We start from the raw sequence: 18,322 nt of genomic DNA on the forward strand, positions 1-18,322 counted from the left end.
AGACAACTACTGTTTTTATTGGTTTTATTTAATTAAGTGACAGCCAACCAATATTCAATCTATTTTTCATATGGTAGAGCTGGTAAGATATAGCTGCATTGAAAGAGTCGCATTACAATAATGCTCTCATTTATCCCCCAAAAAAGCTCAGTCTTCAGTCGTGTTCAGGGCAGTCTTACATTGGGGTGTATGGTTCATTCCGAATGGTGGAGGCTTGCTGTCAGAACAATGGGAGAGACCCAAATGTTGTGGTGTCTGATAGATGCACCACCTGGTGCTCCCCACTATGCCAACTCCAAGTGCTTTAGCCACCCCAATATCTGATGATTGTTGTGGGCCATTTACACACATACGCACCACTCCAGGCGGTGAGCGGCCATTGCCAGTGTCCGATTGAGCTCCTCGATGACGCTGCTCGGCGTCTTCAGGGGATGCCCCATGGAATGCTGGGAGGGCACAAACCCCACCGGTGCATGCTGGGAGTGGAGGGAGGACAGGTGCGGTGAAGGCGATGACATCGCCGGCCCGTGGTGCCCCGTGGAATTCTGGAAGGGTGCGCTGGAAGATGTGGTGGTCGCGGCCTGCGGTGTCGATTGTGCCGCCCCGTGGCTGTGCGGCGATGCTGCCGTTGAGCTGGTGGAGGCCAGGGAGGCAGGGGCAGAAATCTGGTGCGCCAGGCCGTGCCGGGCCGCGCTGTGGCGAGCTGACAGCGTCGACTCCACGGCAGCAGCCGCCGCGCTGATGGCAGAAACCTTCTTGGGGGGCACCGTCGGAGAAGAACGACCGCCCTGGCCGACCGAGTCCCCTGCAGATGAACGGAGGCATGCGGCACCATCAGCACAACCACCGCCCATACTGATAACAGCGCTGCGTTTACAGTGACCATGCTAGCGGCAATATGGATAGAAAGGCAAAAAGCATTTCGGCAGTTTCCTGCTCACTCCCCTCCTTACAGAAGGGCCTTAGACTAGGGCGAGCTCTAGAGAGCCCTACAGACAACAAGATCACTATCAACGCCGCCGCTTCAACATACATACATAGCTGCCGAGTTCTCGTGACATCCAGCGCAATCGCGTGATCTAAATGATGCCACACATCGGTGATAATGCCGGTCGCGGTTGCAACGCCGAAACGAATCCGTGCCCCTCCTGCGCGCCTACCGGTAATGTGAGCGCACGGGCGAGCGAGCGGTTTCGGCGGTAGGGCCGGCGGTTGTTTCGAAGACGACGGCGGCGGCGTCTCGCTCCCCGCCGACTCGCGGCTGCCCTGCGCCACTGGGGGCCCCTTCTTGGGCGGCATAGACGGCGGCGTGCGGGGCGGCGCGGTGGTGGAGCTCGCTGGGGCTGGTGAAGGCCCGGGCTCCACTGGGGAAGGAGTGTGCAAACATCGACGGCTCTCTCGTTTGATTTTCTCTGCAGATGTGTGCGTTCGTTCGGAATGTGTCCAGAGGTGGCAACGAACGGGATGGGATGCGACAGTCGAAGGCTAGCAGGTTGTTTCCCTGGTGCAATGATTTTGGAGCTGTTGTGCTTCACAAATACAACGCAGGAAATTACACTTTCTCATGTAGACCGTTCTACAAAAAGTTGTTAATTTACACCTACGGGATGGTGGTCTGAGTCAAGCCCTGGACAGGATATGAAGTACGACCTTTAGATAGGTAGCAAGGATTTACAGAGAATAGTAATTATTATGGTGAAAATATAAAAAGTAAAAACAATTGTATTTGATTTAATCATGATGCATACAATAAAAATCCGTTATCTGTCATCCTGTCATCCACAAATATGTAATCATATACCTTGAGGATTTGCAGGTGATAAAATGCATGTAATATGACAGGTGGTGCAGCGGTTAGCACACTCAGGTTTAATCGCTTAGCAACACGAGTTTTGATTGCTGTCCAAGAATAGCATCAGTGGCAAGGGATAGCTAAGCTGATCCTGAGTATGCCTTCACCAACCCTCACTGACTAGCATGGAGAAACATTGTCAAATACTCAAGCCACGTGGTATGGAGAGACTCTCATCCAGAAGTGGAGCGAAACAAACGACTGTGCATGTGCTATATCGCAGGAAATGTTTTTATACTTGTGAATCCAGGTGCATCACCGGTGCTCTGCAGCATACATTTTAAATGTAAACATAATCGGTGTTTGGCGCTCTAATACGATTAAATCGGACAGCTGACAAAATCACGGATCAGCTATCGTCCACATACAATATGTGCATGCACTCAATTGGGCTGAATCGCAGAATAATCGAGACTTAATCACGTCGTCGATTCACTGCCCAGCGATCTGTGGATCGAGCAATCCCATTGGTTAGCGCTGCGTCATGTGAACCCGCCTGCCTACTTTTTGTGCGATTGACGAATATCTGCACGCTCGGTGGTTTTGTCGCAGTCCTCGCTCTTACCGGTCTCCTCAGGGAGCACCGGCTGTGACTCGGGGCAACCATCAGGCTCCGTGGCCGACCCAGTCGCCGTCTCGGTCTCCTCCAGCTCGGCGACGCCCGACAGCAGCGGCTGCTCGCCCACCGTGTGGCCGTTCTCCGCCGTGTGGCCGCCCTCGTCGCCCTCCTTAGGCCCGACCTCTCCATCTGCGCAAGCGCCGTGCCGTCGAGTGTTGCCAACCATCACCCACGATAGCTCCGCAGCCTCGGCGTCAAGAGCGGCCGCGAGAGAGCCGCGCGGCAACTTTGACGAGCAATGTGTTTGGTTTATAATGCAAATATATAATCTCATATTTATTTAGAGCGTTCAAAAAATGGTGACAGAATAAAATTATTTAGATGGCAGGGGGGGCGTGCATGGATTGAGAAATGAATGACCACAATAGATGGCACTTAGGGGATCACGAATGGGTAAGGGGGGGACGGGAAGGAGTGGAGGGGCGAGGGGTGGGAAGAGGAAGAGAATGGACAATGGAGAAGAGGTGAGGCTTTACGAGAGGACATTCTTCATTGCACCATGTGAGCCTTCATTGGATGGGTTTCAATGAACATAAATTATGCGCAGTCCGGGTAGTTCCACAAAGTGGCAGAGCCAGAAAGTGAAATACTGCACCTAACGCCATGCACATCGTAAAACTGGCGTACAATTGATACAAATTTAGAAACAAGAATGTTGGTTGGCAGATAGGTAGGCGCATCCAAGGTTGGCATGCATGCAGGAAAACAAGCAAGCAAGTTTGATAGCCAAGTGTTTAGGTAGATAGGTAAACAAGTACACAAAAGCAAAAGTTATGGTTATGCGATGATCGAATTGTTGTCCCCCGTGTGAGCTCACTCTGCAGCGAGAGTGTTATCCACCACTCCTGACCTTTTTCTGGAGCCTCCTTCAGCAGGCCGCGCTGGATGAGCTGCTCTCTGCTCTGTCGCTCCGAGAACTTTCTCTCCAGCGCTGCAAACGTCAAACAATGTGTCATGTGAGTGGGAGAGAGGAAAAGTGCACAGGTTCAATGCTTGAGATAATGAAAAAAATTATTTGGGTGTCGTGGACGTAATTTCTATTTTTTTTTTACGAGTGACCAACTTCTGTCGTTTTGGAGGCTTTTTTGAACTTTGGCTTTTTTTTTTTAAATCATTCCAATGTTTCTGATGCTCGAGTGTGTTCACATGAAGGTCTCTTCGTTCTTATATCACATTTATGGAGGAAAGAAATTGGCCAAACCTTACCAAGGAAAGCTTTACTTGGGCAAGCACTTGATGAAAATGTGTGTGGTGTAAGAAACCACAATCTCCACACGTTCAAGCTCAAAAACCATAACCGTGGAGTGGCTTGATGTGAAAAAGTAACAGAAGATGTAAGTGTGCAACCAGCTTTTGCTTTTAAAAATGGTGATGAGACTGGAACTATGAGACCTGTTGGCAAAGGTGTAACCCTGAAATTCCTTGTTCACACCTTTGCTTTCACTAGAAGAGGAAGCTCTAGAGGGCCTTATCTCGAGGATATCTTACCCTACTCTCCAACAATGGCCACATGTCTTGGAAGAGGTGAGAGCACCCACACTTTACCCCACCACACGCGACTTAACAACCGACTTGACTGCGGTGCACCCATTTACATTGCTGGGTGCTCCATTGTCTTGAATGCCGCGCCAGGAGATGCAACCAGCGACCCATATGTGCAACGATGCATCCATTCCCTGGATGAAAACCCTTCTCACAATCACGATACATGCATCGGAGCGCGTGTCTAAATCGACTGTATTCACCTGTTATTATTCTATGTGGGTGGAGTTGTGGTTCACAACCCAGTGATTATTGAATTCCTCGCCAACGCTAGCACCAGTGGCGAGTGATATTTGAACTGGTCCGAGGCACCCTCGCTTCTCCAATCTGCACTGATGAGCGTGTTGAAATATGGTCAAGCAACCTCCGTCACTTTAGCATGTAGTCGGCTTTCGTGAGCAATATTATCCATAACAGGTTTTTTTGGGGGTAGATCACGTGAATATAAATGTGTCGTTGAACCCGCCACCACCCGACACAGCCAATTAGTAAGGTTTGTCACATAAACAGAACATGCCAATTAGTTACTAGTCCATTAAGCAATCACAATAATTGATCAAATTGCCAGGGCGAATGTTCACCACTACTTGTCAAGAACCGAGACTATGTCTCTACATGCCCGGAAAGGAGAACCCAGATGTAACGAGTCTGATGAGAGTTGGAGTGTCAAAGATACCTGTCAACCCCTTATCAGTGCCCTACATTATTGAAGACCAATTCAGACCGTATTGGTCACCCCGTGCTTCTTATAAATCTCAACGTTCATCCTACAAAGTCCCATCACAAGGGGAGAAACACAAACAAAGACAAAAATTTGTTGCTTGCATTGAAACGGCTGTACGACGTATGGACCTGACAACGCACGTTCCCTGTACAAGAATACGGGTAAACCATATGGGTTGACAGGTATTATATTTACACACCTAAAATGCTAAGTCATTACAACTTATCATCGATTATAATATCCGGCGCACAATTATCCGGCTTACAGTATCCGGTGATCCCGAGTTGATCTGGCGAATCTGGCGAAACCGGAAAAACCGCGACAAAGGCTGTACCAGTTTGGTGAAAGTAAAACACAAATGTTGTTGAAACAAGAGCATAGTAGTAAGTACTACATCACTCCACGCAGAGTAGTATGTACGATACCATAAATACAGTAACTTTTTACATGATATTTTTGTCTATTTGTATGCATGTTTATGCCAATTTAATTGAGTAAACAAATGCGGCACCCCCCCCCCCCTCGATGTTCTATCGTATTTACAAACATTAATACCACGTAATAATCGACACTGTACAGTGATACCATGAAACTGTGTAACAAACAACATAGTTTAATCACGTGCTTCTGGCTCAATGCACCGACATGGCCACTGTGAGGTCCCCCCCCTGACCACCTCCAATTAGTTTATTTCGTCCAACACCACCAGTGATGTGGCCTTCACTGCACGGCTAATTTGGCAAGACATTACAAGCGAAGCACGAAGCTACGAACATACGCTCCCAAAATTCGAAAGCCTTGATCTGTTTTGGTGATGCATAAATTATGCTACCTTATGAAAGGCATTCATAAATATTCATGGTGATTTTTGGCCAATATGTTTGATAGATGCTTCAATAAATGCGCCGTAAAACTGCATTTTGGCTATGATTCATGACAAGTGTTTATTTTGCCACTCAAGAGGCAGCAGCATTTGTTTTCAAATTATTCTTTAAGATCTTTAGCCAAATCTTAGTTCCCATTGTGATAAATCTCTTGCTCCTATTAATAAGAAAAGTTATATTTTATTTCATACTAAAGACACCGGGCATCAGAGTTACGGTTAAATAAAGGGAATAGGTGGAGCGGTGATTCATACATTGGCCAGTGAACCTGGTTATCAGAGTTCGATTCCTGGCCACGGTTAACATCGGAGTCAAATTAAATCTGAACCAATCCTGACCACCCCCTGAGATCATCACCATGCACGGACTTGCATGATGGGGTATGGTCAAACAACTCTTATAACTTACATGACATGGACAGGCCTCCATCCACCACTACATTACCAAATGACTATAAATGACTTCGCATTTAAATAGAGAAGGCACAGTCACATATAGAGATAAATATATAATACAGATGAACATTAACTTGCTGATCTGATCAAGGAGTATAAACCAGCAGGCGAACTCCGGTCATCCTCGCAGTGGCTTTTGGCTAGCCATCAAACAAAGATGGTCACCGCATCGCACGCTTTCAGATGCGCTTCTGCGGCCGTCTGGAATACTCTTCCTCTCGATATTTGGAAGCGACTGGAGCTATGCACTTTTAAATCTAGATTGAAAACTCCTCTGTTTAGAACTGCATTTTGCGTTTTGTTAGGTTGTCCCCCCCCGCACCTCTGATTAGTACGGTTGGCTATGCACAGCACGAAAGAAGTTCAACATACATATATAGCCCAGCTAGAGAGTGACTCAACACATTTTAAAATCAGGAACGGTAAAATGAGCACCACCCAGGAAGGCTGCATCACTTGAGTTGAAGTCAACGGTGGATGCGTCGACACACGTGTGATGCGTTAACATATCCACCGTTGTGTCTTCACATCGGAGCTTCCTTTGGGTGCCAAACACAGACGGCCCTGAAACCCAGACTCCTGAAACCAAGTGAAGCCACTGAGTGACCCACGTGTTCCCTTAGTTTATGTTTGGTGGAAGGCTGCGTGTGAGCACTGCCAGTTGGCTGAGGTGGCGTGAAGATCAGTGGCGTAAGCTATCAAGTGTGCAGGTGGTGCAACTCCACCTGGGCCCACGGGGCCAGATTGGGGCACAGGTTCTGGGCTACGAAGCAGGGAGGGGGAGGGAAACTGGGCAGGGGACCCCATTTCATCCATTTCACCAGGGCCCACGCCAGCTACGCTACGCCAACGAGCAAAGGGTTTAAAACACGTGCATTAGGATAGGGCATGGTCCTGAGTCTGGTTTTTATGGAGTGAATGAACGGTGAGGAGTACAGATGGTAGACATTTAGGAGCAGCAGAAGAAAAATAATGATTCACACTGTGAGGAGATTAAAGCCCCAGTAAATATGGGCCACATTGTCATGGTCAGTGGCTTAAAATTGTCATTCTTGGAGACCAATCTTTGGGTCATTATCTTATTGAAACAGGGTGAGAGCCCACTGAGATTAAAGGGTCTCGTTTTAAAATCAGATGCGCGTCACAAACATAACACGGTACACGTGTGAAGTCCGATTAAAAAAACAGCACGAGGCACGATAGTCTAAAATGTACACAAACTTATAATTCGGAGAACGCCTTTAGGGATAATTCAGCGGTGTATAAAGCAAAAGCTTTCAAAGTACTGCTTAGATTTCAGGTACGGTGGAGGAATAATTCAGAGGTGTACAGAGAAAAATACTTTAAAGTACAGCTTAGATTTCAGGTATATTCAATACTGTACTGTGGCATGTATGGGGAACCTTCATAGTAGAAGGATATTTTAAAATTTAGTTTTTTGTTACTTAATATTGGCATATCGTATATTGCGTGGATTTAAACATGGAATGAATGACCCACCTACGCTATCCCCCTCCTCCACCTCTAACTCCCCCCTTCGTCCCCCACACACATACTGTAGTACATACACAGTACACAGACAGTACACATGCAATACGCACACACGCTACACACACACGCTACACACACACTACACATGCAGTACACAACAACAACCGCCATTCGCCACTAAGTGGCGGTGACGTCACCACGACGCTTGTGCCAGGCCATGTGCACCCTGAGGCCACGTGAAGTGTCGAACGCCCGCTGGCAGGAGGTCACGGGGCAGACCCAGGTGCCACGGGTCGACTGACCGAGATGACCGAGACGAGTGGCTGATGCACCACCTGTGCCCCCTACTGTGCCAACTTGCTGTGCTTTAGCCACCCAGCGCTCCGCTCGTTGTTGTGAGCGTCGCTCCTCCGCCCTCCGTTGTTGTTGGAGGGCGACTGCCTCCAACTGCCCAGTAGCGTCCTTCACGAGCCTCCTCCACTGAGGCCGATCTTGACACCGCTGGTACCAGTCATCGGCAAGTCCACTCAGCTCCACGTCCTCCTGTACCACATCACTCCATCTCTTCTCTAGCCCGTGCCGCGCCCGTTTAGCCCCCTCGATCCGGCCGAACAAAAGCTGTTTAGGCATGCGGTGGCTGGGCATGCGGGCTACATGACCCAGCCAACGCAGCCTTGCCTGCCGGAGGAGCTCACTGATAGGACTTTGCCCAGATCTTTCAAGGACTTGTGAGCTCCTCACACAATCCAGCCTGGTTAAACCCAGGATGGATCGTAGGCAGGCCAGCCTAAATGTTTCCAACCGGCGAAGATGCTCCACTAGGGGGGTCCACGTTTCGCAAGCGTAGAGAAGGGAGGGAATGACCGTGGCCGAGAAGACCTGAAGCTTCGTGCGGAGCGACAGACCAGGTAGCTTCCACACAGCGTTACGCAACCGATGAAAAGATATTGCCGCTCGACTGATTCGGAGTGAGACCTCTGCTGATAAACTGGAGCCGGTCATGCAGTACACACACACATACACACAGTACATACACAGTACACACACGTACAATGTTGTCCTACGTCCGACCACATATGAGTGAATTCAAACCACAGAGAGCGAATTTTGGTTAGAAATAGGTTGGCCGCATATACGTGAAATCGCACAACCCGAACCTGCCCTAAACCTGTGTGAATATTCTTTGGGTCTTTCGGTAAAGTCACGTAGATAGGTTCAAAGAAAATAACAAAAAACTACGACGTTTTGATCGCAACACAAGCGGTCGTCACCAGGAAAAGGGGGTTAGCTTCTAAAGGCAAACTGTTTATAAAGGTTTGAAATGGGCATAGCCCAAATGTGAGCAGCATAGGCGGGGCAGCTAATGTTAATGTAAGTGGTGGACAGCGACCGCAACGGTGGTGGGTTTTCCACCAATTAAAGGGCTGCCAGGTAAAAATTAGCATGCTAATGTAAGATCGGTGAATGGCCTCCACGACGAGCGTGCTGAGGTGGCTATGTTAATGTGAGAGATTAGCATGTTAATGGAGGATCACTGAGCCGCAACCTCTAGGTCGGCGCACGAAGGTGGCTGTGTAAGTGTGAGAAATTTAACCTGTTAATGTAAAATCGGAGAGCCGAAAATAACAACTAACATTGGAAGGTGGTAGGATGGGAACATCACAGCCAGTTATGACTTAAAACTGGTTGATAACGTCCTTCCAATGATTGCTTAGTTTGTACCCATCTTCTCGGTTGAATTTTGGGCTCACCCGAAATTGATTTCTCTAAGACGAAGGTACTTTGAAAACCCACTGGCTATCAACAAAGATTCGTTCATGAAACCATCCATATATACAGACACAATTAATCAATGAATTCGCTACTCTAAAGCAAATTTACATTTTGTATGGACGCCTTCTTATTTATATATATTTGTGTAGGTAAAAAACGGCACGGCCCCTAAACTCTGGAATCGCCTCGCCTAAGAAGCAGGTGCCACGTGTCTCAGGCGCGCCTGCTCCGTGTGAACGAGTTACGGAAGTAATCAATGAATTCAAGTAAGCGTTGATGTGGGAGCAGGCACCGTTTCATTGACGTACTTCTCGACCGTGAGTTAAACGAAGTTGTTAATAAAACCGTTTAAAAAAAATATTTTTAAGGAGTTTATTTGTTATTTTCTTTGAACCTATCTTTGTCACTTTACCGAAAGACCCAAATAATATTAATTCCTGCAGTCACGAAAGCTTTAAGTCAAGATTTAAACCTGTGTGAATTACGTATAATGGCAATACCACCTAATGTGCCAAAATTCTCGTTGTTGAGATGTAAAAAAAAAAAATCCAATTCTTCGATTTGAAATTATGTGTTAAAATAGAATGATAAAAGTGGAATTAGCAGTGGCAATCTCTCCGTAAGCATTTTTTGGAAGTTATAAAATGTGAGATAAACAGAATTGTATTTTATTTTTAATGCGTAAAAAGAGTGCACTATGCTCTGCTGGACTTCCCATTTTCTCTCTTCCAAAGCTCTTATAACCTTAAATTTTGACCTTGCTCGATTTATCTAACATGTTAATTCTTATCCATTACAACGATGACAAATGCTGTTCGTTGCTGTCCACTCGACGTTTTGGGCCTTTGGTTCCGTGCTCAGCAACTGTGCAAAAATCATATGCAACAGATGAGGAAATAAGTGAAAGGGGGCCTTGTTGTCACATATCATCAACATCACCGCTTGGCATTTAGATGGCACGGTAGGCTGCAGTGACAAAGCGTGGCACGCTGGGCTGCCACACGACAAGCCAGCGGCATGCGTGTTGCGGAGTGTCAGACGCGGTGGGTGCAAGGCAGGGGCAAGCGAGCGAGCGCCGCTATTTGGCTGCACAGAGGGGCCATTGACGGCTCACCAGCGCCGTGAGCGAGAATGGGAAAGCTCAGCTTCAAGCAACGGAGAGAAATTCCACACGACCATGTCGAGACACGAGGGGGCATACTGGGTCACAGCGACACAGCCGCTGCGAGCACGCCCGCATCAGGGTTGCTGTTCGTCCTGGTTTTCCCAGGACGTCCTCCCTTTGAGGCTGCTGTCCTGGGAATTTGTTAGTCTTCCCAGTACATTAAAAGTCCCAGTTCTCGTCAGTTGCGTAAACACAATGCACCACAGAAGCCAATGCGTTAAATGTAGTGGTGGTGACCACCCAGCTAACTACACTACACACAGGAGTTACAGCTACGATAGACCGGACCCTCACTCGGGTCCCAGCCACGTGTTGGTGCCTCTTCAGACGTAGGACGTGAAGCTTCCAGCTTGTAGAACGTAGCGACCCGAGTCCCTCTCAGGGACCCACCTTATATCCTCCCGGGTCGGGGCCGGCTGCGCCCTCGGCCCCGCCCACCTTCACGAGCGTTCCAGCTCCCTCTCGATCCCTCTCGAGAACTCTTCCCCGGACACGTGATCACCCCCTGGGGGCTTCTCTGTGGACACTCCGGATCACGTGTCTCCGGGGTCAACCAGAGTGCCATGACCCGGGGCAACCCTTTCCCTGGGCTGACACTCTCCCGCTCCTCCCTGTGAGAGCCGCCACTACACGCCATGCATGGTGCCTACGCTATCCCAGCGCACACAAAGCCCCGCTAGGGCTGGTACGACACCCACCTACGGGGTGTACGCGATGGTGGTGCATCGCACGCCGTGCTCTGTTAGAGCCGGCCTTACTCAGCAACACACACGATGCTGTCCGCGAAGTAAGTACATCGCACGCCACGGCTCTCCCGGGCTGGCACCCCACAGTGACATCCCCAATGTCACTACAGTTACATTGGGCATATAGACGGAATAGGTGGTCTTGTGATAGTCCTGGGCCATAGTGCTGGCCGCTCTAGTGATAGTATGAGCTCATCCATTGGTAAATGCTCCGGTCTTCTTCACCATATTTAGTAGGAATCAAATCCATCTACTTAAGAAGAGAAGTCCAATGTGCCTACCCCGAGCACCACAAGAGCCACAGCACCGGAACATTTCACTAATTAATTCACGTGGAGTGCCATGGCGCGCAGTGGTCTACTTATGCGAGCAGTGACGCAGGATTGGCGATGTCTTAATCGGGAGGAGTGAACAGCGAGCATTGTGTACAATGTGTGTAACATGGCTAGGACTGGGCTGGCTTGCCACATCTCGTGCCACACTGCCAATTATGAATTAATGAGCTTTATTCGGAGTGACACTATCGCCCGTCGGGGAAATTAAAAAAAATCTTCACGAGAGATCTCACTTAATTAGCTTCTTCAAGTAATTGTTGGGATGGAGCGACAAAAGAAAACATTTGAGTGCTGTGCCTTTCCAAGTCGATTGGTCACTGTCTCGATTGCAAGAAGCCGCGCATACCGTGCCAGGGTTCCGCTCGATTGCGTTTGTGTCATTGGAACGTTACTTGTGATGTCTAATATTGCCGTGCGATACACTGTGCGCGGTTCCGGATATCCAGGCCTGCAGTGCGTTCATCATAAGTGACCGTCTTGTAGTTGGTGACACCTTTGTGATGTCGTTTAAATATAAAATGATGCAATTTTTCTCAGAGTAACAACATTAATCATAGGATGTTTTTAAATGCGTTAACGCTTTAAATATATAATAGTGCCTTTCAGTTTAAGTAGTCTTATAATACGTTTTAATGCTTACTAACTGAGGTTAAAAGTGTTTATACATGAACCCTGTATCTCCATCCATCCCTCCATCCGTCCGTCGACAGCAGGGGATGGTGTGGGGTGGTGGGGGGGGGAGCGGAGGGCACAATATCTCTCGTAAACATTAAATATCCTGTATGGTAAAGTTGTGTTGCTATGCCTGACGTACCCAGCTGAAACTAGTCGTATATTTACTCGTATGGAAAATCATTTTGCCCAAAAAGCAACCTGCAGGTCTAATTCTTTGGTTCTTTTCGGTTAAGTCACGTCTAAAAATAAAATAATAACTCAAAATAAAATAACACATTACGTTTTGAGTTATTATTTTATTTTTAGACGTGACTTAACCGAAAAGAACCAAAGAATAATTCCTGCAGTCACGAACGCTCCTAAATTAAGACTGCAGGTCTAAATTAACTACTTCCGAAGACAACACACACGTTAGAAAGCATCATATAATCGATGCATAACAAACATTTTTTTACCTCACTTTTTATTTTCTTCGGGTCTTTCGGTAAAGTCACGTAGATAGTTTCAAATAAAAATAACAAAAAACTGCGACGTTTCGATCGCAACACAAGCGGTCGTCATCAGGAAAAGGGGCAATAGCGTCACTCCGAATAAAGCTCATCTATCTATCTTCTAGGAATATAAAAGGGAAATTTGTAAATGTGTGTCTGTTCAAAATGTTTAGCATACTTCCCGACATGCAACAAACTTGAAATGTGGCATGTGGGTAGTTTACAAACTGTACACAATGCAAAAAATTCAAAAAAATAGACTTTTGTAAAAAATGTTGTGGGGGGGGGGGTGCAATAATGCATATATTTTGCACGGCAAGTGAGCTGTGACGTCATCCGCATGCGGAAGCGTCACGCAGTGTGCCTGCTGATGTCACGCATCCCCCCCCCACCCTCCGCGAGTAAAGTGGCATACAAATGTGTTGCAGGTCTAAGGCGTTCTTCGCGCAGCATTGCTTTATTATTTGTCTGCTGCAAGCGCATGTATGTGTACCTATGGACGTGTGTGTGTGTGGGGTAGTGGTTAGCGCGCTACGAACCTGGCGACCCGAGTTCGATTCCCGCTCACGGCCACCACAGGTGACAGATTATTTGAACTGGTCCTGGGCCTCCCCTAGGTCGACTCAGCTTCAAACGAGTAATTCGTGTGGTGTGTGAACATCGCCACTGAGGGGACAAAGGCGGCCGGGCGTGGTGAATCCAAGTCCCGGGCGAAGCCGGGTAGTAAAGCTAGTTAATTCATAATTGGCAGTATGGCACGAGATGTGGCAAACCAGCCCAGTCCTAGCCATGTTACACACATTGTACACAATGCCCGCTGTTCACTCCTCCAGATTAAGACATCACCGATCCTGCGGCACTGCTCGCATAAGTAGACCACTGCGCGCCATGGCACTCCACGTGAATTAATTAGTGAAATGTTCCAGTGCTGTGGCTCTTGTGGTGCTCGGGGTAGGCACATTGGACTTCTGTTCTAAAGTAGATGGATTTGATTCCTACAAAATATGGTGAAGAAGACCGGAGCATTTACCAATGGATGAGTTCATACTATCACTAGAGCAACCAACACTATGGCCCAGGACTATCACAAGACCAGCTATTCCGTCTATATGCCCAATGTAACCATTAAACAATTACAGTAAAAAACTTGATTTGAAGCTTTCGTGACTACAGGAATCACTCTTTGGTTCTTTCGGTAAAGTCACGTAGAAAGAAAATAAATTAAATAATAGTGTACGACGTTTCGATTAAAACACAAGCAACCGTCATCATATAGAACTAAATTTGAGAGAGAGACAAAACACAGACACGTGTTGTGTGTCTCTCTGTGTGTCTGTGTTGTCTCTCTCTGCTTGTGTGTCTGTCTGTGTGTCTCCGTGTCTGTGTTTTGTCTCTCTCTCTCAAATTTAGTTCTACCTGATGACGACTGCTTGTGTTGCAATCGAAACGTCGTACTTATTTAATTTATTTTCTTTCTACGTGACTTTACCGAAAGAACAAAGAGTAATTACAGTAAAACCAATACATAAGGTAGCAGTTACACTACAACCACCCAGCCACCCCATCTAGGTGTGACGATAATCCCGACCACTTAGAATAACACTGGGGCTTCATACAGAGCATCACAACACAATATACTGCCTTTTTCAGAAAATAATAAATATACACTCATGCCCGTTATTCACCCAAGACTGATCTTCAGGAGCGGTGCTGCAATTGGGATGTTCGGCCAATTCTATTCATTAATTCTATGGTCCAAAGTAAGAGAGTAAAGTATTAAGCCAGTCTTAAGACCTAAAGAACAGCAAAAATGAATTTAGCATGCATTGCTAGCAAGGAAACCAAAAACAACACAAAGCCACCGCTTTGAAGCTGGCGCTGCGAGAAGACGGACGGGTTTCAACGTCACGTCATGTGGCTTGCAGGGGTGGCAAACGGCTGCATGCTTCTGTGCAGTCTGCTCCTTGAGGACACGGGGTATATTTTTAGCCACACGAAATACGTCTTTGCATTCATTACTGCCAGAACGTTGAAGTGTTGTATTTTTTTCTGTTAGGTATTGCTTTGGAGATGTTATATAATCCGCATTTAATTCACATGAAAGTCTCTTGTCTTTTGAATCCCACGTGATTTGTTTTACATTCATCATCCAATTTTGAAAGATGTATTATTATATATTTCTTGTTTCGCTTGGAGCCAGCTGTGCCGAGACCCTATATTGACATCCCATGTTGGCAGAAACAAAAATAAAATTGTCATCACCCTCTCAAGTGACTGCAAGCCTTGGGACAGGAGGCTGGGAGAGCCTGGAGGTCATTGTGCTCGCTCTTGAGCCAGTTTTACATGGAGTTGACAGTTTGATTGCTGATGCTACCCAATAATTTGAGTAGCAGGACATTTATCAAAATGCGCTGTCTGTCATGAAGTGGATAACACAGACTCTGGGATGGCATCCTTGACAAGTGTAGGCTATTGTCTTCTTGGTTTCTGATTTCACATCTTAAATCACACATTAATAAAACCTCCACAAAACCCAGGTCACAATTAGATGGTGGCGAGATGTTAATGACCTTGCTTGATAGACAGGAGGTCGTTGGTCCGATTACGACCCTGATGCACATATGTGGAGTTTGCATGTTTACATGTTCTACTCGTGGATCTATAGATGTTTCTCTGGGTCCTCTAGTTTTTCCCTCCACATGTAGAAACACGCGTGTTAGAGTATTTGGCTGCTATACATTTACACATGTCAAGCCACTTCGTTGAGCTATCATTTGTGATAGCAAGGTAGCTTCTCAAAACGAGCTATATAGCTCAGTGGGCCTTACCTGGTAAAATAAAAAATTGTTTAGTTTAGATACAAATTTCACAAGGTGCGGATGGCCTGGAATCAAAGCTAGGTTCCTAGGATCGCAGACTGCTAGACTAACCAATAAATGACACCTAAATAGACCTAAAACAATGGGGAAATACTCCTACTTTGTAATTAATATTGGGGGCATTTTTTGTAAATAAAGGAAACAGGTGAAAAAGTTTAATATTTTCTGTATGGGGAAAATAATGCACAAGGCTTTCAATCTGCAAAGTAGTCCTTTTTACGAGAACGAATGTTCCAAGGGAGTGTGGCTCATCTTTGGGTGACCTTTCTGAGCAGTGTTCTCTTACAGTGACAGGAGGCGTGACTCAATTGTACATGCACCAGCGCTCGCTGCCTGTCCTCCAATTACCATACTGATACCCTTCAAAGAGAGACAAGCACGATGGGAGTGTAATTTATTATTTCTTCATTACGTGCCAATGCATGCAAAAAGGGTATGTTGCTGGGAATAATGCAAGTGCTGGATCTTCAAAAGAGATGGGCCAATATATATGTACGGTTTTTTTATTATTACATGCATTCGTGGTGCAAAGTTTAGTGTCATACAATAAATTCCTTGGCTGGAACATTAAAAGTCAAGGTCAGGACTTCTCAATGCCTGTATATTTGTATGGTCTCCCCGTGGTCGCATGAATTTTTCTCTGGGTCCTCCGGTTTTTCCCTCCACATTTAGGATCAACATGCGTTTAGAACAGTGTTCTTCACTAATTTTCATAGTGGGGCCACTTTCGCTGAAATGACATCATCAGTGTGAGGGCCGCCACACTGCCTGCAAGGGGTTGTTTTCACTATTTGTGTATTGTCGGGGGCCGCACGTCAGAGGCCGCACTAAAAGCCACCCGGGGCCGCCAGTGGCCCGCGGGTCTTGCAATGAAGAACACTGGTTTAGAGTATTTGGCTGCTATACATTTTCACGTGACAATCTACTTCGTTGAGGTGACCAGGTCACTTCTGACAAAGAGCTGCATAGCTCAGTGAGCCTTACTCGGTAAAAAAAAATGCCCAAGCGAAAATGAAGACTATGGCTGGTCGAGTGGGTGTCCGGGGCGCAGTACCTGCGGACGTCTGCTTGAACTTCTCGCTTTTGCGTTTGCGCCACTTCCAGGGCTTGAAGATTCGACCGAGGGTGGCGAACTTGCTGCGTCGGCGGATCGGCGGCGTGTGCGCGCCGGGGACCAGGGACTCGGAGCGCATGGCTGCGAGCCGAGCCACCTCCTCCGCTGCAAAAAGACAAAGAAAAAGATCCCCCGTATAGATTTACAGACTGTTGGGGGCGAGTGCTGTTAGCAAGCGCTTATGAAGGCTGGCACCACACACCACGCCCGACAGCCTTTGTATCCCCAGCGGTGATCTTTACGTACCACACCAGGTACTCATTTGAAGCTGAGTCGACCTAGGGGAGGCCCATGACCGGTTCAGATAATCATCACTGGTGTTGACCGTGAGCAGGAATCGAACTTGGGTCACCGGGTTCGTAGTGCAGCAACACTAACCGCAACTACACTACCGCTCCTCAGCACCTCCGCTGCACAGCACATACAGGCACACAACATCATCAGCTAACAGCCAACCCCAGCAGCTACAAATGATGATCTCATTTCCACTGGCACTTCCAAGCCAAGCCAGCGTAGGGCCCTCACAGACTAAGCCAAGCCAGAACCAAACCATGACATCCGAATCTGGGCTTGAGGCCAAGCAGGGCCAGGGTTAATGACACCTAACTCACATTGCTTGCGACGTCACACAGTACAACTCGCGCAGTGTCACACGCCGCATCATCTGCATGCGTCTCAACTCATCAATTGCATGCGATGGATGTCAGCGTGGCTGCCGACATCACGCACGAAGTGCGTCACTGCTCTCAAGCTGTGCCTGGCCGACTCGGCACCGCCTCGGCTGTGCAATAGAAAAGATAAATGTTAAGACGATATCATGACCATATTTTTCTTTAATGGTTAATAAAACCACACGGTGCCTTCGTGGCAGCCTTTCGCTATAAGAATGGGGTGACTTCCAAATGCACTCATTGTTATAATTATTATAATAACTATAATTGTTATAATAATTGTTATTATTAGAGCCAAATTCTGATGAAAATATCCCTATATAGCTTTCTATAGCAAGCATCTATTAAGCCCAAAATGACATACATTAAGAGTCGTGGAGCCATGACAACGGCGAGATGTATTTGTCTCCCCAGTAATTATGTTGATCGCACCACAACAGGTACAGATTGAAGACCGAGCTGACAATCTAGGTGAGGCCCATGCCAGATTAAAAAAAAACAATTCTCAATGGTAATGTACTCTGCACTGGGATGCAGGCACAATGCATGAAAGGCAAGGTCACTGCTATAACACGCACAGGTGCGCATACTGCATATTACAAATGACGGTGTGAAAAATGCATCTGAAAGCACCATAGTCGCATAAAATACAATGCTGCTTAGGCTAAAAAATAAGCAAACATGTTCTATAAATGGAGGAGTCTAATGAACACCCACGCCCCCAGAGTAAATGGCACATGCCAACGCACACATTAAGTAAACCTGTTTCCAGGGTTGAAATTCTGGTTGCCGTGGAAACCGTTACTAGCCGAAAAACGCGGTCCATGTTGCTCACGTCTGTCTAGCGGGGTGGCGGCGAGGAAACAAAGGAACACGGGCGTTGGTTGGCGCACGCATTGTCTGCTG

General features: G+C 47.1%; 1 protein-coding gene across 1 annotated transcript in view; it reads right to left on the reverse strand.

Annotated features, from left to right (window-relative positions):
* Window positions 1–16,844, reverse strand: part of LOC144722319 (phosphatase and actin regulator 1-like) — a 38,528-nt gene extending 21,684 nt beyond the window's left edge. Inside the window, exons 1-5 of the mRNA XM_078600480.1 lie at window positions 16,686–16,844; window positions 3,322–3,402; window positions 2,418–2,600; window positions 1,161–1,364; window positions 358–805 (exon numbers count right to left, since the gene is read on the reverse strand). Of these exons, the coding sequence (XP_078456606.1) occupies window positions 358–805; window positions 1,161–1,364; window positions 2,418–2,600; window positions 3,322–3,402; window positions 16,686–16,824 (1,055 nt within the window). The 5' untranslated portion in view covers window positions 16,825–16,844. The remainder of the gene's footprint in view (window positions 1–357; window positions 806–1,160; window positions 1,365–2,417; window positions 2,601–3,321; window positions 3,403–16,685) is intronic.
* Window positions 16,845–18,322: the final 1,478 nt, after the last annotated feature.

Source organism: Lampetra planeri, chromosome 14, assembly GCF_965212315.1.
Source record: "Lampetra planeri chromosome 14, kcLamPlan1.2.h2, whole genome shotgun sequence".
Lineage (NCBI taxonomy): Eukaryota > Metazoa > Chordata > Hyperoartia > Petromyzontiformes > Petromyzontidae > Lampetra > Lampetra planeri.